At 42.4% G+C, this 26,077-nt stretch overlaps 2 protein-coding genes across 5 annotated transcripts in view; both read right to left on the minus strand.

The window, feature by feature from the left end:
- The window catches only part of CCDC125 (coiled-coil domain containing 125), a 58,188-nt gene extending 36,933 nt beyond the window's left edge, over positions 1–21,255 (minus strand). Inside the window, exon 1 of one of the 4 annotated variants that reach the window (XM_056824943.1) lies at positions 21,124–21,255. The gene's annotated coding sequence lies outside the window, so the exon portion shown is untranslated. Of the gene's footprint in view, positions 1–2,243; positions 4,397–4,483; positions 4,573–11,447; positions 11,926–21,123 lie in introns of those variants that run through there. The other 3 variants (XM_056824940.1, XM_056824941.1, XM_056824942.1) reach the window with 3 other exon arrangements.
- AK6 (adenylate kinase 6) lies at positions 15,795–25,958 on the minus strand. The gene is made up of 5 exons (XM_001364946.5): positions 25,827–25,958; positions 24,377–24,469; positions 21,734–21,792; positions 21,124–21,269; positions 15,795–18,233 (listed from the first exon to the last, which is right to left on the minus strand). The coding sequence occupies exons 1-5, from the start codon at positions 25,852–25,854 to the stop codon at positions 18,044–18,046; spliced, it is 516 nt and encodes a 171-aa protein (XP_001364983.1). The 5' UTR covers positions 25,855–25,958; the 3' UTR covers positions 15,795–18,043.
- Between the last annotated feature and the right edge of the window lie 119 nt (positions 25,959–26,077).

Here is a 26,077-nt window from a genome sequence, read left to right on the forward strand (position 1 = left end):
ATATCCCTAATGCACAAACACCATCACCAGCAAACATCACTGCAAACAGAAGAACTAAAAAATCACCTCATGACCATACTGATTCTAGACTATATATATATATATATATACACACACACATATATTTATATTTATATATTAGACATATATATGTCTAATATGTAAAAATAAAAATACGAAATCCTCCTGATTCCAAACTGTTGAACATTTGAGAATCGTTTATTTTTTCCCCCACTGAATTAATACCATACTGATGAAAATAAACAAGCCTAGACCCTTCCAGCAAAGCCAGGGCATTATCTACTTTTCTAAAGGCATAGTTTAGTGCTACATGTAAAGGAGATAGATGAGTGGATGTATTGATTCCTTAAATTGACACGATACATTTGAGAAACCACCACCAGTCACTATACTATAGAAGAAACTCTTGCTTTGAGAGTAACTGTGAAATGAAGTCAAAGTTTTAAGTGAAATCACAGTAAGGGAGTTGTCTATACATAAGGAAAGAGGAAAGAGGAAAGAGGAAAGGAGAGGAGAGGAGAGGAAGAAAGAAGGAAGGAAGGAATGGAAGAAGGAAGGAAGGAATGGAAGAAGGAAGGAAGGAATAGAAGAAGGAAAGAAGGAAGGGAGGAAGGGAGGGAGGGAGGGAGGGAGGTAGTAAGGGAGAGAGGGAGGGAGGGAGGAAGGAAGGAAGGAAGGAAGGAAGGAAGGAAGGAAGGAAGGAAGGAAGGAAGGAAGGAAGGAAGGAAGGAAGGAAGGAAGGAAGGAAGGAAGGAAGGAAGGAAGGAAGGAAGGAAGGAAGGAAGGAAGGAATAGAAGAAGGAAGGGAGGAAGGGAGGGAGGGAGGGAGGGAGAAAGGAAGGAAGGAAGAAAGGAAGGAAGGAAGGAAGGAAGGAAGGAAGGAAGGAAGGAAGGAAGGAAGGAAGGAAGGAAGGAAGGAAAAGGAAGGAAGGAAGGAAGGAAGGAAGGAAGGAAGGAAGGAAGGAAGAAAGGAAGGAAGGAAGGAAGGAAGGAAGGAAGGAAGGAAGGAAGGAAGGAAGGAAGGAAGGAAGGAAGGAAGGAAGGAAGGAAGGAAGGAAGGAAGGAAGGAAGGAAGGAAGGAATGGAAGGAATGGAAGGAATGGAAGGAAGGAATGAAATCTCATGTGTTTTGCTATTTAGTTGTTTCAGGCATGTCCAACTCTCTGTGACTCCATTTGGGGTTTTCTTGTCAAAAATACTGGGTAGTTTGCAACTTCCTTTTCCATCTCATGTGACAGATGAGGAAATTGAGGCAAACAGGGTTTTGTGAGTTGCCCAAAGTCATACAGCTAGTACGTGTATGTGGTCAAATTTGAACTCAAGAGGATGAGTTTTCCTGACTCCATCTTCAACACTTTGCCCACTTTGCCATCTAGCTGCCCTCATTTTGGTTTAAGTAATAACAAAAAAACAAAAAACAGTAGAAAAACAAAGCAGGCATTGTTGGGTGACAATGATGATACTGTCAAGTTTGTGAAGTTGAAACCTCTGAATTACTCCCTATATTGTTTGTATCATGCCAGAAGGAAAAAGAGACTAGTAAGACCTAGCCTTTATATTCTGGGCTTTTGAAAATGTACTTTTAAAAACAAAAATGATTTATTTTCATCTTAAAGATGCCACTTAAAATTTTTTTTTACAGATACTAAACATATGTGGCAAGTAAATGGCTTAATATTAAGTGCTGTTCAGCACTTGGAAAGAAATCAGTAAGCAATGCAAGTCTTATTTGAAGGAAGACCCTTAATAAAATGAAATTGAGTGTCATACAGCTATCAGTAGCTTTCACTTCTGAAATTCTATCAAAGTTTGGAGAGGTGTGGGGGCAGCTGGGTTGCTCAGTGGATTGAGAGCCAGGCCTAGAGATGGGAGGTCCTGGGTTCAAATTTGGCATCAAACACTTCCAAGCTGTGTGACCCTGGAAAAGTCACTTGATCCCCATTGCCTACCCTTACCACTCTTGTGCCTTGGAGCCAATACACAGTATTGATTCCAAGACAGAAGGTTAGGGCTTTTATATTAAAAAAAAAAATTTTGGACAGGTGGGGAATTCTTGATCCTTCTCTCCTACCATATACACAAGGGCATCGTTAGCAGAGAGCAAATGGCCACAGTACACAGGTGCTTTTTTGTAGAGTCTGAGAGGGAAATTCAAGGCTACTGAGACCTGAATCCTTTCCTGTGTGAACAATTCAAGCCAGCACAGAAAGGTCACCACCTACTTTGAGGGTTGATTCATGGGTAAATCCAAGTTTAAGAGCTCCTAATTTTGAGAGTTCCAAGCACTGAAGATTCTCTGGTATATCTAGCTCCTTGGAGATAGAAAAGTCCCATTCACATGGTTCCTATGCAGCATCTACTTCAACTGCAGAACCACTGAAGACTTCAGCTGAGCCAGAAGCTTGGGGCACCGAGGAACCAGCTTGCCAGTGGAATGTAATCCAGTAGATGTTGTCTGTGGACAACAATGGCCTTGAAGTATTAAGGCTCTGAGTCGTCTTCTCCATGCTTTGACCATGCATGATTCGTATGTACAAATCTCAGTACTCACGAATTGTATGTGTATGTTCCTCTCTTTTCCAGCGTTACGTGTGTTTGTGAGAGCTCTTGTTGCACCCTTTCATACTATGCCAATTCAGTAAATGGCTGATCATTGAAGAGTAAATAGATCCACTGGAGTTTGAATTAACTCAGAAGTCAAGGCTTTACCGATTACTTTGAATTTGGAAGTCATCCAACCCAACCTCTGTGTTGGCGCTATCTACAAAAGTCTAAGCATTCCGTAACATTTGAAAAATGTTAGCAACCAACTCTATTTAAATCGGTTTTGATCCCAGATCAAAACTGTGGAGCAAATAAACTCCTCTCTGTGACTCCCCAGTTCTTCCTTTCTCTGGTCTTTTATCCCTTCAATGCATTCATCATAAGTAAAATGTGAGCTCCCTGAAGGCGGGGGCTCAGATTTTGCATTGCCAGTGCCCTAGACATGCTCACTGAATTGAAAGTCTTCATGCTCTCCCTCCCTCATTTTCCACCAAATCCAATCAAGAAAGAATCTTAGAATCACTTTACTTTTTAAATAGCCTTTACCCTCTCTCTCATTATCAATTCTAAGATAGAAAAGCACCAAGGGTTAGGCAATTAGGGTTAAATGACTTGCCCAGGTCACACAGCTAGGAAGTGTCTGAAGTCAAATTTGAACCCAGGTCCTCCTGACTCCAAGCCTTGAGTTCTATCTACTATACTACCTAGCTGCCCCTAATTCCATTTATTCTTAATAAGGTACACATCCAAACTCTGTATTTAAGCAAAGTAATACATTTTTCATTGTGAGATCCTAAGAATCTAGGAGGTAGGGAAGAGGTCTTACAGGGCCCCTAAAATTACACCCCTTTGTCTAATCTACTGTTCTTAATCAAAGTCTGGCTCAGTTCTTCACTTGCCGTTCAATCTCAAGCCAGGCAAAATAAAGCAGATATTCAGAATGTAGAGTATACACGTTAAGAGAAGGAAGGAAGGAAATAAGCACTTATTAAATGTTCCCTGTGTGCCAGGCATTGTGCTAAGCAATTTACCAATATTCTCGTATTTGATTCTCACAACTCTGGGAAATGGGTGCTATTATTAGTCTCATTTTATAGTTGAGGAAACTGAGGCAAAGGTTTAAGTAACTTGCCCAGGGTCCCAAAGCTCGTAAGCCTCTGAGGTAAAACATGAACTCAAGTCTTTCTTCCTCCAGGCCTGGTGTGTTCTATCCACTGGCCCCAACAAAACAAAATGGTCTGAGATGCTCCCTCAGAAGCCGATAGCTACCCTGCCATCCTGTGCACGACCTCACTTTAATCTATGGTGCTACCTGCTATCTTTGACGAGAGAAATGCTTCCCTCTAGTACTCTCCTGTGTACCTTGTGCTGCCTTCTGCCCTTTAACAAAATTCTAAGCCTCCTCCCTCCTGTGCAGAATGTGCTTAAGGGGGGCTCTAATCTCAGACCGGCTGCTTCACTGCAGCCATTTTAAAGGCTGCATGCTTTTTCCATAGCATCTCATTTCTATGGGGCTTAAAGTTTACACAGTGCCTTCCTCACAACAGCCATGGGTCAGGCAGGTAATACAAGTCTTGTTATTACCCCTATTTTACTGAGGAAGAAACAAAGAGGCAGCAAAACAGGAAGGACTTGCCCCCAGACAGTCTGGATTTGAACCCTTGTCTCCTGACTCCAAATCGACCTTAATCCCATTGTACCACACTACTTCTAAATAGATAAACTGATTACAAATCCCTATTTTTAAAAATGACTAGTTTTGCATACATTTAAAAAGTTAACATACTACATACAAGTTAACAATATATAATGACTATAATAACATAAATGAAAAAATCACTGAAAGGAAGTTGAACTTGGAGTAACTGAAAAGCCCAAGGAAGGAAGGAAGCCCTGGAGAAGAGATGGCAAAACATACCTCCTCCCTCACTGCAGAGAGGTGGGAGAGTACTAGGGGAGGCCTAAGATGGTCTAAGGTATATACATGGTCAGAAAAGGTTTCTGTGTCAGATGTTTTGGCTTATTTGTTTTTCTTTGTCACAAGGGAGGGTGGGAAACCACTATGATGTAAAGACAAAAGGCACCAAAATAAAATGTATTTTTTTTTAAAGATGAGTATTTTGTGTGATGTTAACAGGATTCAACTCAGGTGGGAAACTTCAAGATACATAGCAAAATGCTGGGAAAACCAAATGCAAGACAGCTAGGTGATGCAGTAGATAAAGTGCAGGGGCCTGGAGTCAGAAAGTCATCTAATGTGGCTTCAGATGCTTATTAGCTGTGTGACCCTAGGCAAGTCCCTTAACCACCATTAATCACCTCTCTTCTGCCTTGGAACTGATACACGGTATTGATTCTGAGAGAGAAGGTATGGGTCTTTTATTTAAAAACATTTAAGAGCTTACATTCTAATAGAGGCACTGCTGTTTAGCCGTTTTCAGTCATGTCCAACTCTCGGTGCCTCAATTTGGAATTTTCTTGGCAAAGATACTGGGATAGTTTGTCATTCTCTTCTCCAGCTTATTTCGTTGATGAGGAAACTGAGGCAAACAGGATTAAAGTGACTTGCCCAGGATTGCTAGTAAGTGTCTGAGGCCAGATAAGTGTTCCTGACGCCAGGCCTGGTACCCTATCCACTCTGCCACCTAGATGCCCTAAAAAACAGTGAACTCCAGATACATGACTGTTGCTAAGGGAAGAGACTAGACTGCACTGGAAACAAAGAGCTGAGGATCATCTGCATAAAGATGATAACTGAAATCATGAGGTCTGACAAGATTACCAAGGAAGACAGGACGGAAAGGAAGGTTAAGAGAGCTGAGTACAGAGCCGGAAAGGGCACGCACAGTTCAGGAGAGAGCAGCTGAAGGGAGAGGCATTGGGGAGGAGAAACACAATGCTACAGAGAAACCAAAAAAGATAAGGATTGAGGAGAAAGCGATTAGATTTGGCTATTAAAAAAAATCCCTGCTAATTCTGGAAATGGGAATTTCAGTTGACTGAGGAGGTCAGATGGCACAAGGTTTGGAAGGGACCGAGAAGAGAGGATGTGCAGGAACTGACTGGAAACATTTCGAATAGGATGTCCACTAGATATCAAAACCGAGCTCAGGTTATCTTTCCCCCCATTTGTCCCTCCCCTCTTTTTTTTTTAAACCCTTACCTTCTGTCTTGGAGTCAATACTGTGTATTGGCTCCAAGGCAGAAGAGTGGTAAGGGCTAGGCAATGGGGGTCAAGTGACTTGCCCAGGGTCACACAGCTAGGAAGTGACTGAGGCCACCCTCCCCTCTCTTAACCTTTGCTGGTACTGTAGAGGATCACTCACTCCATCCTTCCATCCTTCCAGTCTTTCAGGCTTACAACCTAAGAATCATCCTGGATTCTTCACCATCTCTCACAAAAAAAAAAAAGTTTGTACAAGAATATTCATAGCTGCACTCTTTGTGGAGGCAAAAAACTTGGAAAATGAGGGGATGCCCTTCAGTTGGGGAATGGCTGAACAAACTGAGGTATCTGTTGGGGATGGAGTACTATTGTGCTCAAAGGAATAATAAAGTGGAGGAATTCCATGTGAACTGGAAGGACTTCCAGGAATTGATGCAGAGAGGAGCAGAACGAGGAGAACATTGTACACAGAGACTGACACACTGTGGTACGATCATATGTAATCACTTTGCTACTGATAGCATTGTAATGATCCAAGACAATTCTGAGGGACTTATGAGAAGGAATACTATTCATATTGAGAGAAAGGGCTGTGGGAGTAGAAATGCAGAAGGAAAACATTTGATTTTCACTTGTTTATATGGGTATTGAATGTTGTAAGGGTTAAAATTATGTTTGAGACTGAATGTAATAATTATATTTGGTCGCCAAGGATTTTATTTATAAAATCCTAATGAAACATCCAAACTCAGCTGGAAATTTTATGGTGATTTAATTGATATAGTGGAAATTAAGAAGAAGGAAGGAAGGGGCTAGTACTGGGTGGGAAGATTAGGAGATCTAGAAAGTAAGGGTTTGAGTGTGAAGGAGGGAAGAATCAGCCTGACCTCCAAAGGGGCTCAGCTAAGATGCCCGAACCTGAATCAGCTCAAGGGCAAAACTCACCACCAACACTCCAAGATGTCAAAATGCCTCACACACTCTCAGCCAGAATCTCCTCTCCAGGGAAAGAGGAGGAGAGAGAAAGTGATGTGTGTTATATAGACAGTTTTACATCACTTTCCTGTGTCTCATCTGTACCAATGAGGACTTAGCTTGACTTAGGACAGCCCAGAGATCTGTCCTTTTTTCTGCACATGTCTGTTGAAGGCCATCTCCTTCGATAATTAAATCTTGAGTTTGATGCAGATCTTCCTAATCTTGTTAAACTAAGAAGGGAGGAGAAATGTAGAGTTTCCAAGACCTGATTCTGTTATTCCAAGTATCTCCATTGTTACTGATCAGGAAATAGCTAAATCAGATCTTCTAAAGAATGGTCTGATTAGAGTGGAATAGTTTTAAAATTCACAATGTGAGGTTTTAGTTTTTAAAAGATTATTACAAAAATGAATAATATGGAAATACATGTGATAATACATGTATAATCCAGTGGAATTGCTTGTCAGCTCTGGGAGGGGGGAGGAAAAAGGGGAAGAAAAAAAAACATGAATCATGTAACCATGGAAAAATACTTAAATTAAAAAATAATAATAAAGTATTTTAAATACTTCTTTGATTGAGAATACATAGTAGAATATCAACCTCTTCCTATTTAGAATTCAGTACTAATATTAAAAAATCCAATTCAATCTTATTTCTATCGCTAAGAACAAACTTTTAATTAATATACTCCAAACACTTGACTGCTGATTCCATTAAAGAGAAACCCTTTTTACATGAAGCAAGTTGGAGATGGCGTATATATCCTTTACTCTAAATAATAATAATAGTTAGCATTTACATAAATATGGAATTTATATAAAACTTTAAAGTTTTAAAAACATGTATTAACTCATTTGATTCTCACAATGACCCTGTAAGGCTGTGTATTATCATATTCCCTTTTCACAGATGATCAAACTATTGCTTAGAGAATTATGTATGGAATCTCTGGAAGAAGACTAATTGACGGTGGGTCAAAAGCAGAAGAGGGTCTGGTTGGGAACCAAAGTTTAGCCATTGGATCAAATCTCTCCTTAGTCATCTCCTGTCCGATGGTCAAAGGACTCGGTCTGGATTGGTTCTGGGGGTGAAGAGAGAAGTGGAGAAATGGAGACTAAACATAGATGGCATGTTTGCAAGGGTTTGCTGCTAAAGGTTGAACAACTGCATTCCTGAGGGAAAATGCATCAGGCACACTTTTAAGTTTAAGTTGGATTATTGGCATTTTCCCCACCATTTTCTTGAGCTTAGACAAGCAATAAAACAATCAAACCCTGATTTTTAGCAATTACCAATGAAAGTGTATCCAGGACACCTGTACATGTGTATGCGTATGCATGCAAACCATGACTACTAAAGGGTCAAGAGGGAAATGGGCCCTATCAATTCATTGGTATTCAGCTCTCTCAGGAAGGAAAGTCTTCGGCCCACTATTTCAGACAGACCCAGGGGTGCTTCTCCTTACTCACTATTCACTGAGTCAACTCCTTGAAAATCTTTTAGCGGGCTTGACACTGGCTCCAGAAGTCAAGTAGCCCAGATGGAGCACTCCTACCATCTTCATGCTTGGCTCCCCTGCCCCACTAGCTTACCAACATCTCCTGCCCTGGTTTCTCCCTCCGGCTCTGGGAACAGTCATCAAACCCACACTACCATTCTTGGAAGGGACAATTTTTTGACTTCAGATCCCCTCCTCGGTCCCTATAACTTTCCGGACCAGAGTTCTTTGTCTCCCCTATTCAAACGTAAACTTCTCAAAAGGGAAAGGGACCTATTTGTTAAAAAAAAAAAAAAGCATATTTCTAGCAGCTCTTTTTGTGTTGATAAGAATTGGAAATTCAGGGGATGCCCATCAACTGGGGAATGGCTGAACACATTATACTATGTGATTGTATGGAATACTACTATGCTATGAGAAATGATGAGCAGGATGATTTAAGAAAAACCTACATGAACTGATGCAAAAGGAGTGAGCAGAACCAAGAGAACATTATACACAGTAACAGCAATATCGTATGAGGATCAACTGACAGATTTAGCTACTCTCAGCAATAGAATGATCCAAGACAGTTCTGAAGGACTCAATGAAAACAGGCTATCCACCTCCAGAGAAAGAACTGAGTCTAAATGCAGATCCAAGCACCCTTTTTTAAAACTTTATTTACATGTGTTTTTATTTGGGGGTTTGGGTTTTATAGGAATATTCTCTCACAATATGACCAATATGGAAACATTATGCATGATCATATAGGTATGACCTAGATTAAACTGTTTACCATCTCTGGGAAGGGGAAGGGAAGAGAGAAGAAAACAACTTGGATCTCATAATTTTGGAAAATATAGGTTAAATTGTTATTCTATGTAATTGGAAAAATTAAATATTATATCATTTTTTAATGTAAGTTTCTTGAGATAGAAACCATCTTTAATCACTAGCATTTAGGATACTGCTAGGCATATACTTAGCTCTTATTAAATGCTTTTTCATTCATTCATTCAATAAATGCAGATTTGCATCTGCTCTGCAACAGTCTTGAAGTACAGCCCAGGGCACTGAGAGATTAAGGGACTTATCCAGAGTCAGACAGAAATTGAATCTAGAGTTTCCTGACTCTAAGGGTTTACCTTGATCATTACACCTTGATTCACTATGCTGCCAATTAAGTTGTGTGATCTGAGAGGTACCCCAGAGTTAACCGCCACAAGTTTATTATGGTGATTGGAGTGACAGAAGGTAAAAGAAAGGAATATTTCAACTCAAAATAACTCTCCAACAAAGCTGTTAAGACATGAAACAGCTAACCTGATGAGGCAACAATGTGTTTAAACAGAGCTCTGGATGTTATGGGGGATGGGACAGACTAGATGATTTCTAAAATCTTTCCAAATGTTTGTGTCTCTAACATATTCCTTTGTAGATGCCCTGGTTAAAAGGAACAAAAAATGTGCCCTGAAGGATAACATTTTTACTAATGAGCAAAACTTAGTAAACTTAATTAGCATAAGTGACAGAAAACGATATTTGATGCCCTGAAATAGAGAAGTCATCTGTATTAAGAGAAAGGAACTCTCCAAAAATCTAAAGCAAGGGCTACCCCTATTGAGAATTCTAAACAAATCTGGGGTAGCATAAAGGAGAGGGGTGCTGAAAGACACAGACATCCTAAAACAAGTTCACAATTTTGCCTAAAACTATTTCTTTGAAATATTATGTAACAATAATCTGTTGCAACAGGGTTGATCTGTACCAATTTCCTTTTTAAAAATTGGTCTTCTAATGTACTGAGCTGTAAATTCCTTAAGTTGGGGAGGACTTCTTATCTAAATTTTCATCTCCCCCAAGGCCTAGGCATACAACAAGCACTTAATAGTTGGATGGATTCATCTATGACACAGGGCACAAGCTGCTCTGGGCCCACAAGCTTAATGAAGGCTGTAGTAGTTGTAGTAAAGTATATGGATATTCAGAACAAGTTAATGCTGCTCATTTAGACCTTAGCAATTGACACATTGATGGAGTCAGGAGATGCTTAGTCTAAAGGTTGAACTGGATACACGTCGAGGCTTAAATTGTATCTTCCACCATTTCATATCTGCAGCTAGGGCACTGTTGTATTATATCATCCTTACCAAACCCCCAGGAATTTGGGGAATGGGTTGAAGGGATTTTCACAGGCATAGTTTGAAAACTATTTAAAGAGGACTTCTATTCAAAAAGAAATGCTGGCTCAACAAATATAATGCCTACTATGTGCAAGGCGATGGGGATCCGAAGACAGGTGACACTCTCTCACTCAAGGTAAGGTTCTTCTAAGGAAGGATGCCATCGGTGAACAATATATAAATGGAGGGAAAGGCATAGTATTCTATTGGGCGTGAAAGATAGTGGGAGATTCATATTACTCTCTCAAAATTGTTTCTGGGAAAAGCGTTTTGTGCTGCAGGGCTCAGGGAAGGTTTCCTAAAGAAATGATGCCTTGGAGGAAGTTTTCCTGGAAGGAAGCAGCTTCTGTGAATTCCCAGAACAGAGGACAGACAACTCGCCAGTGTGCACAGGAGCCTGGGATGACACAAGTGGTTATTAAGCTCTAGTCTGCGTCAGGCAGGGTGCTAAGAGCCAAAGAAAAGCCCTCGCTCTCAAAAGCTCAAAGTCGAACGGGGGAGACGACCAACCCCTTCTATTTCATTTTATGGCCCACAGGAAGCCACTGTCATTGCGTTCTGGAAGTCGATATGAGGCCCCCGAGAATGCCGCAAAGGGAAAGGAAAAAGAAGATCCCTGCTCCCTGGCCACCTCTAGGGGAAAACCAAGCAGCCATTAGCCCAACTTTGGCACTAACAAATGTCCCTCCCGAGGAGCCGGCGTGGGCTCCCAGAAGCACCGCGGTTCTCAGGTCGGAGGAGTTAAAAGGGCGAGTTTCTCCCCGGGACCCTCAAGGAGGACCTCGACGTGGGAGTTTTCCTTAACTTGGGAAACCGGTGTGGGGCAGTGAGAGGCGGACGCGTCTTCAACCCTTTCCAGCCCCGCATCCCAGTTTCCAGGGATCCCTCCTCCCAGCCTCGCCTCCCTCGGGACCCCCACCTGCCCCGAGCCCGGCCTCGGCCGATCACCCCCGCCACACTCCCTCACCATCCGCCCTCGGGGCGGAGTAGGAGAGGGGTGTGCTGAGGCCGTTCGGGGGCCGAGGCCTTCAGTGTCCGCCCTTGGCTGGCTCCCGGCCGCACCTGCACTCACCTGGGCACGCAATCCTTGGCCCTCGCCCGGCAGGTCCTGGGGGAAGGCAGGGCCGCCCGAGGCCCGGCTTGGCTGTGGCTCGCTAGCTGCGGCTGCCCACCAAGGGCCAGGGTCGCGTTGACTCCCCGCCCCACCTGGAGGTGCCCCGGCGACTTAGGCGCCCTCTAGCAGCCAGGCCAGCGCCGGGCGTTGGGCAAGGCCAGGAGAGGTGCGGTGAGGTGGCAGGAAGATAAAACAGTAGTGTTTGCTGTCCGAGTGTGCGCATAGCTTCCTCTCTCGCTTCCCTGCCCGCCCCCAGGTTCAGGCTTCCTTCCTTGGGGGGGGGGGGGGGGACAAAGGGAGTGGGAGCTGGGACACGCCGAGGTGAGTGAGGGGCCCCCGTCGGGTCAGAAGGGCTTCTGAACCGAAAGACTCGAGAATCCTCCCCACAGGACACCAAACAGGGGAACTCTTGGCATCCTCAGTACTGAGTGCTAGTTCTTAAGGCTCTTAAGCCACGGCAGCAATGGACACGTTGGAGGCGCAGGCACTAACAATCCCTTTGAAGCAGTATTTATTGCACCCTGTTGGGCACTGCGCTGCCAAGTACAAGAGGTCAGGCCCCCCTGCCCCAGGAGCTGGCACGAGGAAGCCTGGGTGCTGGAGAATGATGTACCAAAATCAAGTGTAGGAAGGGCCCCAGGAGCCGAGGTACTCCAGGCGGGTCGTGTGCAGGTAAGTGAAGCTTCCTAGTAAATGGGCTTCCTGGGGAGAGGCGGGATTGATTCAGTCAGAGGAGGAAGATAGGCAAGTGGAGGGCATGCCACAGGAAGGTCGGATTTGGAGTCCAAAGAGCTGCTTCCAACCCCAGCCATTTACAAAAGCCTTACAGCGTCTGCATCCGTAAAAGGAGAATATTGGGCCAGGCGAGGATGAAGATCCTTTTGGCTTTCAATTGGGGGACAGAAAGGGCAGTTTAGTTTATTATCTTTTTAAAGTATCTCATCTTCTGTATGTATTCTAAGAAGGTGTGGGTTAGACAACTAGTGTTAAGTGGCTTCCTGTGTCCCACGAGGCAGTGCCTGAGACCAGATTTGAACCTTCCCAACTCCAGGCACCTGTGCCTCTTGGCTGTCCTGTAATTCTTTTTTCCTTAACCTTTACTTTCCATCTTAGAATCAATACTGGCAAGGGAAAAGAGTGGTAAGGGCTGGGCAAGGGGGGTCAAGTGACTTGCCCAGGGTCACACAGCTGGGAAGTGTGAGTCCAGATGTGAACCCAGGACCTCCTGTCTCTAGACCCGACTCTCAATCCACTGAGCCACCCAGCTGTCCCGTAAATTTTAATGGAGTTATTCTGGGAAGGGGTCGGGTAACTATCATGGCTTACTTTCCTAACCCTGGCCCCCAACACTGCAAATGCATGACATTCAGCAGCTATTCAACATTTATTCTGTACCCACTACGCTGGGACTGGGGAAGATACATGAGATGTGGTCTTGGAGTTCATGCTCCAGAAGGGAGACAAGACACCAAAGTGATCCTATCGTCCATGATAGCAGGATGGCCCAGTAGAATGCATTTAAACCGTGGCCTTCTGTCTTAGAATCAATGCTGGACGCTGGTTCCGAAGCAGAAGGGCGGAAGGGCTGTCACCCTGCTAGGAAGGGCTTCACGTCAATTCGAAGCCAGGACCTTCTTTGGACAGAGGGCTTGTTGGGTTTGGGCTTGAGAGTATCCTTCAGATACGGATTAGACCAACAGCCCAGGAGGGTCCAAACAAGGCTGACGTGCTGAACTTTGAGGGAGAAGATGGCAGAGTAGCATCGCAGAGGGGACTGTTGGGGATTGGCAGAAATTCAGTAGAGGGAAAAAACGATTCCCAGCAAAGAACCCCGGAAACGACAGGGAGCTTGGAGGCGGTGGGACATGTACAGTAGGAGGTAGAGAATGTGGGTAACTGCTGACAGACAAGGCAATCCCCTTCACCTGTCTAACCTCTATAACTTAGAGTTTGGGAGCTGCTACGGGGAACTGAACTAGGTCACAGTATTAAGTGCAGAAGCAGAATGTGAACACGGACCCTCCACAAGGTTGGCCCTTGGTCTACAGCAGTTTTTGCCTAACACATACAGAGAATGAGAAGCAGCATTTACTCATCGCTTCTGCTCTGGGCCAGGCATCATGCCAAGTCCTAAGGCAAAGCATCTAGGGAGTGGTGGCGAGTGGTCTCGGGGCAACTGAAGGGCATCCTTTCTGGGACTGACGGCCCTTAGCTGACCATCTGCAGAGCTTTGGGCTTTTGCCAGGCTACCAGGGCTCAGCGGGGAGATGGCCAGAAGGCGGGGTGCTGGGCAGCAAGCTAGATATAAACCATCAGGACCAGCACTGAAACGAGAGTGCGGTTGGCGCTAGCAACGTGGCAGGAAGGCGCCTTGAGACGTGGTGCTTCCTTGGGAACAGGGATGCAATTCCACTTATGTACAGGTCGTTCTGGCAGCTGCATCCAGGATGGAGGATCCAGAGCTTAGGACTTGGTGGCAAAGGGAACACAAAAGGAAGGCATGCATAGGCCAGGCGAGGGGAGGTGCGTCGGGGTAACAGAAGGGAGAGGGAGGAGACGAGATTCAGCTCAACGTGGTCTCGAATCCAAGCCAGCCTCGGAGTGGTCAGGGCTCTGGGAGGTGGCCTTACAGTGGTTCATTCAAACCACACGCAGGCACCAGTGTTCTCAATTCTAAAATATTTTTTCCTCTACACGTAAAGCGATTTTTTTTGATCCCAGGCACACCAGAAGGTAACGTGTCCAATGCTTCAGGTTAAGGTGAAGCCTGTCTGAGTAATTACGTCCAGCCCTGCAAATCCCAAGAGGTTATTGTGCTTCCAAATAGAGCGCTCGGGCATTACAGGATGACAAGGTTCAGAGAATAGCAAGAGGGAAACCCAACATTAAAACCACACTATTGTAAGGAATTGCAGACGGTGTGAAAGGTGATGAGAGACACCCTTTTCCTTTGAAATAAACGTTGGTGAAGTAGAAAAAGAACTGGATTTGGAGATGCGGGTCCGAATTCAAGTCCAGTCTCTGAACTCTCTCTCTACCTTCAGAGCCTAAATTGACTGCTGTCTGCAGCACTCTTACAAGTCTTCAGAGGTCAGAAGATGGGACGCGAGGATGCTCTCCAGGCCTCTGTGAGGAACTGTGCCCGACACAGGACCATCCGAACGGTGTGCATCCAAGGAAGGCGCTGCGCTGGGGGAAGCAGAACTGCTGCACTTCACACATTCAGACCTCTGCGTCCCAAACGTTCCCACGGACTGTTTGGGCCGGGGGCACCCTGACAAAGGATGTCTTTTTGGCCCCCTTTGAGGAAGGGCCGCCACCAGCAGACAAGGAGGGGGTGGATTGGATGGCTCTTAAGGCCCCATCGTCCAATGCGGCCTTCCTGTGCAAGGCCTCAAGAAGCCTCCATTCGCCTATGCCCAGCGCAGCTTTAACCACGAGATGCCGAGTGAACAGGGACAGCACTAACGACTTCATTTAGGAGGGACAGGCGGGGAGGCCAGACATCCCGAAATACTGAGTTAGAAGTGTTGGTGGGAGGCCCAAAGGAAGACACCGCATAGGCAGACTTGGTGGTCATATGCTAAGAGCTGAAAACAAAGCAGGCACATGAAATGGCCAAGGGAGTGGGTGGAGACTAAAAGGCAACCATGCAGAATCTTGGGGCATGCTCGCTTAAGTACTTGGGGAAACAGGGTAAAAAGTACAAAAAGTAGCAATTAGAGCCACGAGGATAGAGCTCCGACAAATGGGGATAACCAACAATAAGCTAGTGAACTTTGAGAGGGCAATTTCAGGATAACATCCCAAGAGAAGAAAAGAATGAGTAGTGATGAAACAGAGGCATCTCGTTACCATTCCCAAGAAATTTGTCAGCGATAGAAAGGAAAAAATGGCTACATAGGGTAGAAAGGTCAAGTGAAAGTATACTTTGTTAGAACTGGGGGAACCGGGGCAGCTAGGTGGCCCAGCAGATTGAGAACTAGGGCTACAGAGGGGAGGTCCTGGGTTCAAATCTAGCCTCAGACACTCCCTAGCTGTGTGACCCCGGGCAAGTCACTTAACCCCTATTATCTCTTACTGTTGTTCTACCCTGGAATTGATAAGACAGAGTCGATTTTAAGATAGGAAGTAAGGGTTAAAAAAAAGGACTGGGGAGACCTGAACATGTTTGGTGTAATGAATATTGGTGACTTCTGACAGTCTACATATGAGGTAGGGAAGAGGCAGAAGAGACGGCGACAGATTCAAGACTGACTGACTAGAAACGTGAGGCAGAGGGAAGGCTTGAAGATAATACCAAGATTCTGAACACCCAATAGGAATTTATTAAGCATCCACTATATGCCAGGCACTGTACTAGGTGCTGAGAACACAAAGACAAACAGGAAACAGTCCCTACCCTCGAGGAGCTTACATTCTTTCAGAGAAGAGAACAGAACACACACAAATAAACAGGTTATGGGAAGGGGATGGGGAGAGGGAGGCAAAAGGAGCTTGGAGGAAGAAGAAAGAATTCAGGTACAATGTGGTACTTGCGCTAAGCTTGGAAGGAAACTAGGGATTAAGATCCAAAGCCAAGGAATACATTCCATGCAGGAGGGCAGGCAACGGAAAGGTACCTCTTGTGGAAGGGTCAAAAAGACCAGAATGTGCAAAGGGACATCATAAATAATAAGGCCAGAAAATTAAGTCAAAGCCAGGCCATTGGGGTTTTAAATGGCAAAAAAGACTTTATATTTGATCCTGAAGGCCTCTGGTGTTTGATGAACAAGGATGCCATAGCATTAAACCTTTGCTTTAGGGTAATCTTACTGGTAGATGTATGGAGGACAGACAGGAAAAACTTGAGAAGGAAAATGAATTGGGAGATTTTTCACAATGGCCCTGGCTTACCTAAGGTGGGAACTGAGTAAGGCTAGTGAGGGGGAGATCCAAGAGATGTCACAGAGATAGAACTGATGATGCTTTACAGTTAAACATAGGAAAGAGGGGGAACAGTGCATGACAGACAAAAATAAAAATGAAGTCAAACGTCTGGGGGAAATAACTGACCACAGCTCTATGTCAAAAGTTTACAAATCACTTTCCTCCTAATACCTCAGTGCAGCTAACAGGAACTAGATTTTATAAGAGGAAACTGAAGCTAACAGGCTGCAACTTCCCCAAGGTCATACAGCCGGTAAGTATCAGACAAGACCTGAACTCCAGCTTATCCTACCAAGATCTAGCGCTCCGTGGGCAGGCCGAATGTAAGAAGCGAGTGGTATACCCAAGTGGAGAGGTCTAGAAGGCAAGGTGGACATGCACAGCCTCACCAACAATGAACCTGACCCCCTTTCTCAAAAACCCTCCTCGCATCACCTTTGGGTTGAAGTTACTGGTGGCCTCGGACAGGGCTGTTTCTCCGAGTGGCAAGTGCAGAGTAGGATAGGTAAAGGAACAAGGTTAAGGCCTGCTTTGGTTCAAAAATACAATAGTAAGGCACAGAAATATATATTTTAAAAGGGGAAGGAAAAATACTAGCTATCAATGTTAAACACATCTTCATAAATACACAATCTTTATATGTTGAAATTTTATCTAATTACCACCACCTATAAGGTAGCAAAGCATTATCACATGAATTTTCATGGAATTTAGCAAGATTGAAATTAGTCAACCAATAAATTAATATTTACAGTTTCCATGGGTGCTATTTCCTGTTTACATATGGAAAATGTGATTGGCTTACTCTTCCAAAGAGACAAATATCAGTGCTAGGATCAGCAGTGACTTTATAGGCAAAAGAGCTCAGTAAACTCTTATACTTAAAAAAAAAAAAGAAATTAAATGCTATTTTCTCAAAAATCTCACCATTTACTTTGTGACTATCCTAATTTTACCCAACTTCCAAGATTAAAAAAACAAAAAACCCCCAGCAATTCACTAAAAGAACACTTAATGTCATCAAAAAAACAAAAACAAGCCTTACTTTCTGTCTTAATAAGACTCTAAGACAGAAAGGCAAAGGCTAGGCAATTGGGGTTAAGTGACTTGCCCAGAGTCACACAGCAAGGAAGTGTCTGAAGCTAGATTTGAACTCCAGGCCTGGCGCTCCATCCATGGTGCCACCTAGCTGTCCCTTAATATGTTATGTTTATAGCTTTATTCTTAGACTTTTTTTTTTTACTTTTAAGTCAGCAGCAGTTCTTCACCTTCATTTTCTTTTACATGTTAAGTAAAGATTTTCACCTATTTTCTCAAATTCACTTACTCTTAAGTAGTTTACCAAATTAAATGAGAATGCTGGGTATTTCCTAAACTTAAAAAGTCCTTAATGCCGTATTCATTTATTTCAGGGTTTTCAGTTTTCTCATGGAGAAAAAAAAAATTAATTCAGCCATAACTCAACCTTATATTTTGCCCACCTGTTACTTCCACAACACAATCTTGGATAGTAAAATCCAGTGTATGTTGTCTTAATTTCTATTGTATAGGGAGGGAGAGATCATCAAGAAAATCTGTAACCATTATGTGGAAAGCCTCGAGAATCCATGCTTTCCCCTCAAGGTTCAATTATTATCTTTTATCCACTCCTCAATCCATTTAATTATCTGATCTAAATTACTCTCTAGTTCTTCTGGTACATTGCTGGGCAGCCGGTGTACTATTTCAGGCTTGTAGGAGGCCATGGCTTCTTCATAAAGAATTTGGAAAATTTCACACTGAACATTGTCCTGTAGTTTCTTTATACTGTATCCCCTAGAAAACAAAGTTGGGGTTTAGACACACATGTAACATTTGAATGGAACAAATATGAGTTTAGGAATCTCCCCTCCCCTTAAAAACCAGATACATGTAGATAATGGTCTGAGAAGTTGATGCAAAAATACTTTTGAGACATTCATTTTCAAATCAGAGGAAACAATTTAAAAGTATCATAATCTGAGAAACAATTAGATAGAATGTCAAACTCAAACTGAAAAACCAATCCTCAAGTTCACCCATGACATTGTGGTGAATGCTACATGTTTACTCAGTTTCCCCATTTACACTCAGCACCTGTAAGGTATATATGTTTACAATTAAAGCTATTCATACACAAATATACAATATAACTTTGGTTCCAAGATTATAATCTAGTTGAAGAGAAGACATAACTACCATTAATTTATCATCAAGTGTTAAAAAGTGCATCACAATTAGAGAAAAGGGTAGAAGATATGTGCCTCCTTTCACATGGAAACAATAATAAAATTTTTTTATTCTAAAGAATACTAGGAGCATGAATTAACTAAAAAGTTAAATTTCTAGTGCAAATTAAAACTATGGGGTACCACATCATACCTATCAGATATGACAGCAAAAGAAAGTGACACACGTTGGAGGAGATATGGCAAAATTGGGATACTAATACATTGTTGGTGGAGGTTTGAACTGATCCAACTATTTGGGAGGGCAATTTGGAACCATGCCCTAAGGGCTACAAAAATGTCCTTTGATACAATAATACCACTACTAGATCTGTATCCTAAAGAGTTAAAAAAAAAAAAGGACCTACTTGTACAAAGATATTTATAGCAGCCCTTTTTGTGGTGGCAAAGAATTGAAAATTGAGGGGATGAACAGCAATTGGAGAATGGGTGAAAAAACTGTGGTACATGATGGTGATGGAATATTGTGTAGTCAGAAATGATGAACAGGATGATTTCAGAAAAAGCTGGAAAGACCTCCATGATCTGATGCAGAGTGAAGCAGAACCAGGAGAATATTGTACATGGTAACAGCAATATTGTGAAAATGCTAAACTGTAACAGACTTAGCTACATTCAGCAAGAGGATGATCCAGGACAATTCTGAAGGACTTCAGAGAAAATGCTACCCACTTCCAGAGGAATAACTATTAGAGTAGAAATACAGATCAAAGCATACTATTTTTCACCTTAGCTTATTTGGATTTTTATTTGGGGGTTTTAGTTTTATATGAGTATTCTCTTACAACAAGGAACAATTTGGAAATAGGTTTTGTACAGTAATACGTTTTAAAAATCATAAGTTCATAGTTCACATTCCATGTGACAATCTTAGCCAAACAGAAGCAAACACAAAGGTTTCTCACTCAAAAATTAGATCTATTTCCCTGTTAACTTGGCCATGATCCCCAATGTGAGTGTCCACGATTTTTTTACCAGGTAACAGCTTTTTAAAAACAGTAGTACAGCAACTAATGCAGATTCTAAGAAGCACCAAAATCCTCCCAAATCTTAAGAGCCTATGTGATGACAACTGCATACAAGCAGCTATCGTTAAAATTCACATGAGTCTCTATAGTCATTTGTTGTGTGTCATTCAAAAACATTTGAAGGAGGCAGCTGGGTGACTCAGTGGATTGAGAACCAGGCCTAGAGATGGGAGGTCCTAGGTTCAAATCTGGCTTGAGATACTTCCCAGCTGGGTGACCCTGGACAAGTCACTTAACTACCCCATTGCCCAGCCCTTACCACTCTTCTGCCTTGGAACCAATACAAGGTATTGAATCTAAGGTGGAAGTTAAGAATTAAAAAAAAAGAAAATATTGTCTAGATTTTAACTAATCCTTTCAGTCTAGAATCAGAATATTGGTGCTAGATGAGGACTGCAATGCTCAAGCAACCACATGTGGAAGAAAGATAAAAGTCAAGAAAGTCAGGTCCAAATTAATCTGAATTCAAGGCTTGGCTCCACTATTTTCTGATGATCCTTGGGCAAATCACCTAACATTTCTAGGCTTCAGTATCTTTCATTGTAAAGTAAGAATAGGATGGTCCCTACCTACCTCAAACATTCATCATAAGAAAAAATATTTAGAATCAGGAAATATGTAAATATGAGCTTTTATAATTATTATAAAATATTTAAGATGGTGCTTTTTCTTAGGTTAACTATTTCTACTGTTCTTGGTTAGTATCATGGATAAAAATTTAGAATACTATATAAAGTACATCCCATTTGACACAGTGGTATCATTACTCTATGTACCCTAAGGAGATCAAGGAGAGGGGAAAAAAAAATAGGTACAAAAATATTTATAGCAGGTCTTTTTTAGAATAGCAAAGAACTAGAAACTGAGATGGTACTCATCAACTGGGGTTGAACAAGTTATGGTATGTGAATGTGATAGCATACTTACTAAGTCTTAGAAGAAATAATAAGGGAGATGCTTCAGAGAAACCTAGAAAGACTTGTATGAAACAATGCAGAGAGAAGCACACAGAAACAGGAAAACACTTCACACAATAACAATATTGCATATTTTAAAGACAAACAACTTTGGGAGTCTCAGGAACACTTATCAATACAACAGACAAAACAAAATTACAGAGGACTCCGAATGAAATATGCTACCCACCTTCACAGAGGTAAGTGAAAAAGACACAGTGCAAACTAAGACAAAACTTTTTTTGACATGACCAATGCAAGTATTTGTTTTGCTTGATTCTTCTTGTTTGTCACATGGGTTTTGTTCTTTTCTTACTTTCCCAATAGGGTAGAGGGTTAGGGTGGGGAAAGGAGAGGTGGGAAATAGGAAGGAGAGATGGTATATCTTACTGGTAATAAAATTTTAAAACATAATAAAACTGCTGTATGAGAAACAAATTCATTGTTCTCTTACCTCTTTTCAAGTCTTGTATATAATACAGAATTATCTGTTTGAAGTACAAAAACTATATGAAACCATCGTTCGGGGAAGAAGTCACAGCCATGGTAATCAACGATAACTCCACCTTCTTTCATTTTATTTTCTAACTCATCAACTACCTGTTTAAAAAGAAAAAAGTGTTTTAGATAAAAGATCATTCTCTCCATTAAAGTATAAGAAAGATTGTATTTTTAATTGTGTGAAAATGTTCAAACTATAAAGGACATAAAATGAGTTAAAGATCATAATTATATTAATATGGCCTCTATACAGTGACACATTAAATAACACTAAAAAGGAATAATGACAATCCTGTGGAGAGTAGTACAGTGTATACAGCACTTGCTTTAGAGTCAAGAAGATCTGGGTCCAAATTCTGCCTCTAATACATAATAGTTTTCTGTCTCTGGCTAAGTAATACAACTCCTTTGTGACCCCCAAGTAATTCTTCCAAGAATATAAATTTCAAAGAGTTATAGCTCAGCATTGGTATTGGAAACTCCCCTCTTGGGGGTCTCCCCATAATGATGAAATTACAACTCTGAACCAAAAAAAACCCAAACTGTAATACTCTTGTACTCACTCTGTCTTCATCCAAAATGGGACATACATATTCTTCATCAAATCCATCATATAACTGTCCTAAAGAAAGAAACATTACATCATTTAAAATTATCTTGAAGCTCTTTTCCACCTCAAAACAAGAAGGTATTCTAATTCATAATTATTGCAAATAGCATGTAGTAGATAAGGTGCTAGACTTGAAGTCAGGTAGATTGACTCAAATGTTGCTTCTGACACTAGCTGTCTGACCAATCATTCATCCTTTGTGCCCTCTGCAATTTCCCTAAAACTTACCAGATTTCAAAAAATTTTATTTAGAGTATTTTTCCATGGTTACACGATTCATGTCCCCCTTCCCTCCCCCCAGGTAGCTGATGTGTAATTCCACTGGATTTTACATGTGTCATAGATCAAGACCTACTTCCATATTATTGATAGTCACACGAGGGTGATCGCTAAAACTTATCAGATAAATCAGTGTTTCAGTGGTATTTCATGTACAAATGGAACTATACCAACTAAATGCCATATGGACAACCCATATTACATCAGAAAACGTAAATTAGCATGATGGAAATCATGTCTAGGACTTGAAAGAAGTGCCTCTGGCTAGCCTGATTAGAAGCCTAAAGGAGACATAACAGCCATTTAAATATCTGAAAGTCTAACATGTTTAAAGGGAAGATGACATTGTAAGTAAAAGTCAAAACTAGGATTAATGGATCAAGTCAAAATGAAGCAGATTTCTACTCAAGATAGGAAAAGACTTTTACATTTATACAATGACTCAAACAGCTGCCCTAGAAGAAAGTGGCAAACCCATCCCCAGTATTTGAGCAGAAACTAAATCTAACAGGGACAGGGATCTTCCTAAGTACAAGCCAGTGTATATCTGCTCTCCCCTTTTACATGATTTTTTAAAATAAAAGCTTTAAGAAATACTTTCCAAAGCATATTTATCATTAGTTGTGACATGATTTATTCAGGATTCCTAGCCCGATCAGTGATTAATTGTGAGCCTATATCCCTATCTAAATATCTTGTACATAATACAGTACTACTGAATGTTGTCATTTAGTATTTTGTAATTAAACTGAATATTTCTATTCTTTTATCTTACTCCTTTTTACAAACTGAGATTAGCAAAGAGCAGTTTTCACTTTTAAAAACCATGACAAGATTTCAAAAGAATAGCTATTTCACCTACATGGGTACTGCCTCTATACCAGCGATGTCGAATCTATGGCATGGGTGCCAAAGATGGTACATAGAGCACTCTTTGTGGGCACTCGGCCACCCTCCCTCTCCCCAGCCCCTACCTCCAGAAAGGCAGAGGGACTCAGGCAGAGCTGCTCCCTTCCCCCTCTCCAACTCACCTGACAACATTTTTTCATCACCCACCCCTCTGCCCAGCAGCCCAATGGGAACTTACAAGAGTTAAGGGGGGCAACTTACAGGTAGCAAAACTGAAGGGGAAAAAAGCGCTCAAGCCACTCTTCGCCCCCTCTCTACACTTGCTGAGGCCATACCTCACTTCACCTCTCTGCCCAGTAGCTCCCTCTCCTGGTTGGGGTAAGGGAGAGGTGGGGCATACCCAGCATGTGGTGGTGGAGAAAGGGCACAGCACAAAGGGGGGGGGGGGGGGGGTCCTGGCACTTTGTCTCTAAAATGTTCTCTACCAAGGCAAATAACCACTATTTCACATTTCAATAGAAAATCTCCATGAGTTGCTGTGGAAAAAGAAACAAATGAATGGATCATCAACTTGTGGCTAACCTCTTAAAATGACATATTGTAAGTCTTCAAGTAACCAAGATGAGTCACCCCAAATCTATACCTCCACAGGTGAGGATCCGTGCTCCAGGCACTTATTTCCACCTACCTGCTCTGCTGTTAGTATAAATTGAACATGTTCAAAACAACTCCCCAAATTAGCTTCCCTCTGCAATTACCTGATTTCTGCCTCGGGTACTACCTCAATCCTTGAGTTATTCTAGATTTCCTACCTTACCTTCATTCCTTATATCAAAGTTATCACCAAGCACTATCATTTCCTCCTCTGAAACTTCTCTCAGCTTCTTTCCTCACTGATCCTATTGTTCCCATTCTAGGCCAAGCCTGAATCATCTCACACCTGAATTAGTCTTAGAAGCAATAGCTTACTTGTCTACATCCACTGACCATCTCTCATATACCTACACTATAAACCAAAAACAGACTCATTTTCTTAAAAAGCAAACTTTCATCATACTTCCACTATTCAAAAAACTACACTCTTTCCTATTGCATTAAATCCAAATTTCTCTACCTAATTTTTCAAGACCCTCAATAATCGTAGTACATTTTCCCCCATCCTATGCCTACAGCCTATATCATCTTAGGCAAATCACTTAACTTCCCTAGGCCTCAGTGTCCTCACCTATAAAATGAGGGTTTATACTGAAGATCTCTGGGGTCACATCCGGCTCTAGATATAAGAGCCCATGTTTAATTCAACACTTACTTGTTAAATGCCTGTTTTTATAAATGTAGACCCTGAATCACCACTCCCCAACACAGACTAGAGTTAAGGTGAATCTCTTCATTGTATTTTTATACCACTGTATGCTGAATTTAAATTACAACCTATGATGCAAAGTTTCTTCTGCAAAGTCTAGTTTACCTTCTTGTGCTAAATCACCCACATTGACGTATTTCAGTCCTGTTCTTGATGCAAGTTCTTTACCGAGTGTGGTCTTTCCAACCCCTGGTGTACCTATTAAGGCAATTTGCAAAGATATCCAAAGTTAATATTTATTAGACAGGGAAAAATGAGAGATATAGTACATTCTTAGGGATCATATATTTAGGGCTGGAAGAGACCCTGAAGATCATCTAGTTCCTACTCTTCTATACAAATAAGTAAACACTCAAGAGAAAAAAAGGGACTTGCTCAAGATCACAAAGATACCTGATGGCACAACTTGGATTCAAATCCAAGTGTTATGATTCAAAATTCAGCCCTCTTCCCAAGCTGCATGCTGTCAAACACTTATTGACCAGATGTTATAATACTGTCTTTTTCTGAAGCAAGAACGTGATCCATAATCTGAGGGGCCTCTAACATTATTTTCAGACCTGCTGTTCCTATAAATAGAATGCAGTTATTGACTCTTAAGGAGAATTTTTTATAAATGTCCCTGACAAACCAAACACTGTTTTTACTTTTTAACCCTGACAGCTTAATGAGGGTACCAAAGCTTACTGGCCCGCATATTATCCAATATTATGCCACTTTCCTTCTCAAGGCCTTAAGTTTCCTTCATATCTGCAAATGAGCCTGGCCTGGAACATCTCTCAGTTCCTCTTCCAGCTCTGACAAATATTAACTTCTGATATACCCCAAAATTTAAATAAGATGTTAATTTATGCAGATAATGCAAATACTTAATGCATTTATGAATACAACACTTTAATTCGATAATGAACTAATCAGGAATTTGTTATCTTTAAAAGTATCTGTTCTATATGACTGTACAATTAATGTAAGCCTAGAACAGTTATTTTGAACAGGCTGAAAGTAGGAGCCAAATATCTATCTATAAACGGCGATGGGACCTTAACATTAAATTAAGGACCAAAAACCAACCACTCAACAGCCTCCGTAATTTGCCTGGGGAGCACCATGTTCCCCCTTATACCTCTAAACGACAGCATTTAATAGGATCCAGGACTGAGTTGACAGAGAAGAGAATCGAAAGTGAGAACTCAAGGGTTCTAGTCCCATCCGAGTCTGGGCTGCGCAAGTCGTTTCCGTGCACTAATGGGGAGGCCCCATAATCCCTCCCGACCTCAGTTTCCCCGTGTGTAAATTTAGACTCTCGGAGCAGCTCTTATTTCCCGCGATACCCGGGACGGGCTCGTTTGCCCCCTCCCTCCCCCAATCCAGCGTGGGAAGGTGGGGGTTAAAGCAAGTTGGCCTTGGACTGACCAACCGAATTAACGTCCTTCGCCCTGACTACCCCCGCCCCCAGACAAAGCCCCTGGGAACCGGCACGGTCAACCCCCGAGAACAGAGCTCCTCCAACCCCGGCCACCCGCCCGCCGCCCGCCGCCCAAGCCGCAGCCCTGACCCGTAAGCAGGATGTTGGGCAGCCTCATGGTCGCAGTGGCGCCGGCTCCGCCCCGGCCGCCCGCTCGCTCTCCACGCGGGAGCAGCAGGCAGAGGGGGCCAGGTAGGAGCCGAGAGGGCGGGCCCGGGGTCCTCGAACTTCTGCTCGGCGCAAACTCCGGGCCTCATCGCCTCGCTCCGCCCGCCTATTGGTGAGCAGCTCCTCTATGACAGCGCCTCCGAGCAAATCCGGACCGATGTGTCCCACGTTCC

The sequence above is a fragment of the Monodelphis domestica genome, chromosome 3, assembly GCF_027887165.1.
Source record: "Monodelphis domestica isolate mMonDom1 chromosome 3, mMonDom1.pri, whole genome shotgun sequence".
NCBI lineage: Eukaryota > Metazoa > Chordata > Mammalia > Didelphimorphia > Didelphidae > Monodelphis > Monodelphis domestica.

Bases quoted from the DNA above. Each gene is read 5' to 3' on its own strand.
- AK6 (XM_001364946.5), bottom strand. From the start codon at position 25,854: ATGAGGCTGCCCAACATCCTGCTTACGG. The intron at 24,470-25,826 runs GTCAGGGCTGCG...TTGCCTTAATAG, and splicing joins GCCCAACATCCTGCTTACGG to GTACACCAGGGGTTGGAAAG. The intron at 21,270-21,733 runs GTGAGTACAAGA...CTTTTTAAACAG, and splicing joins CCATTTTGGATGAAGACAGA to GTAGTTGATGAGTTAGAAAA.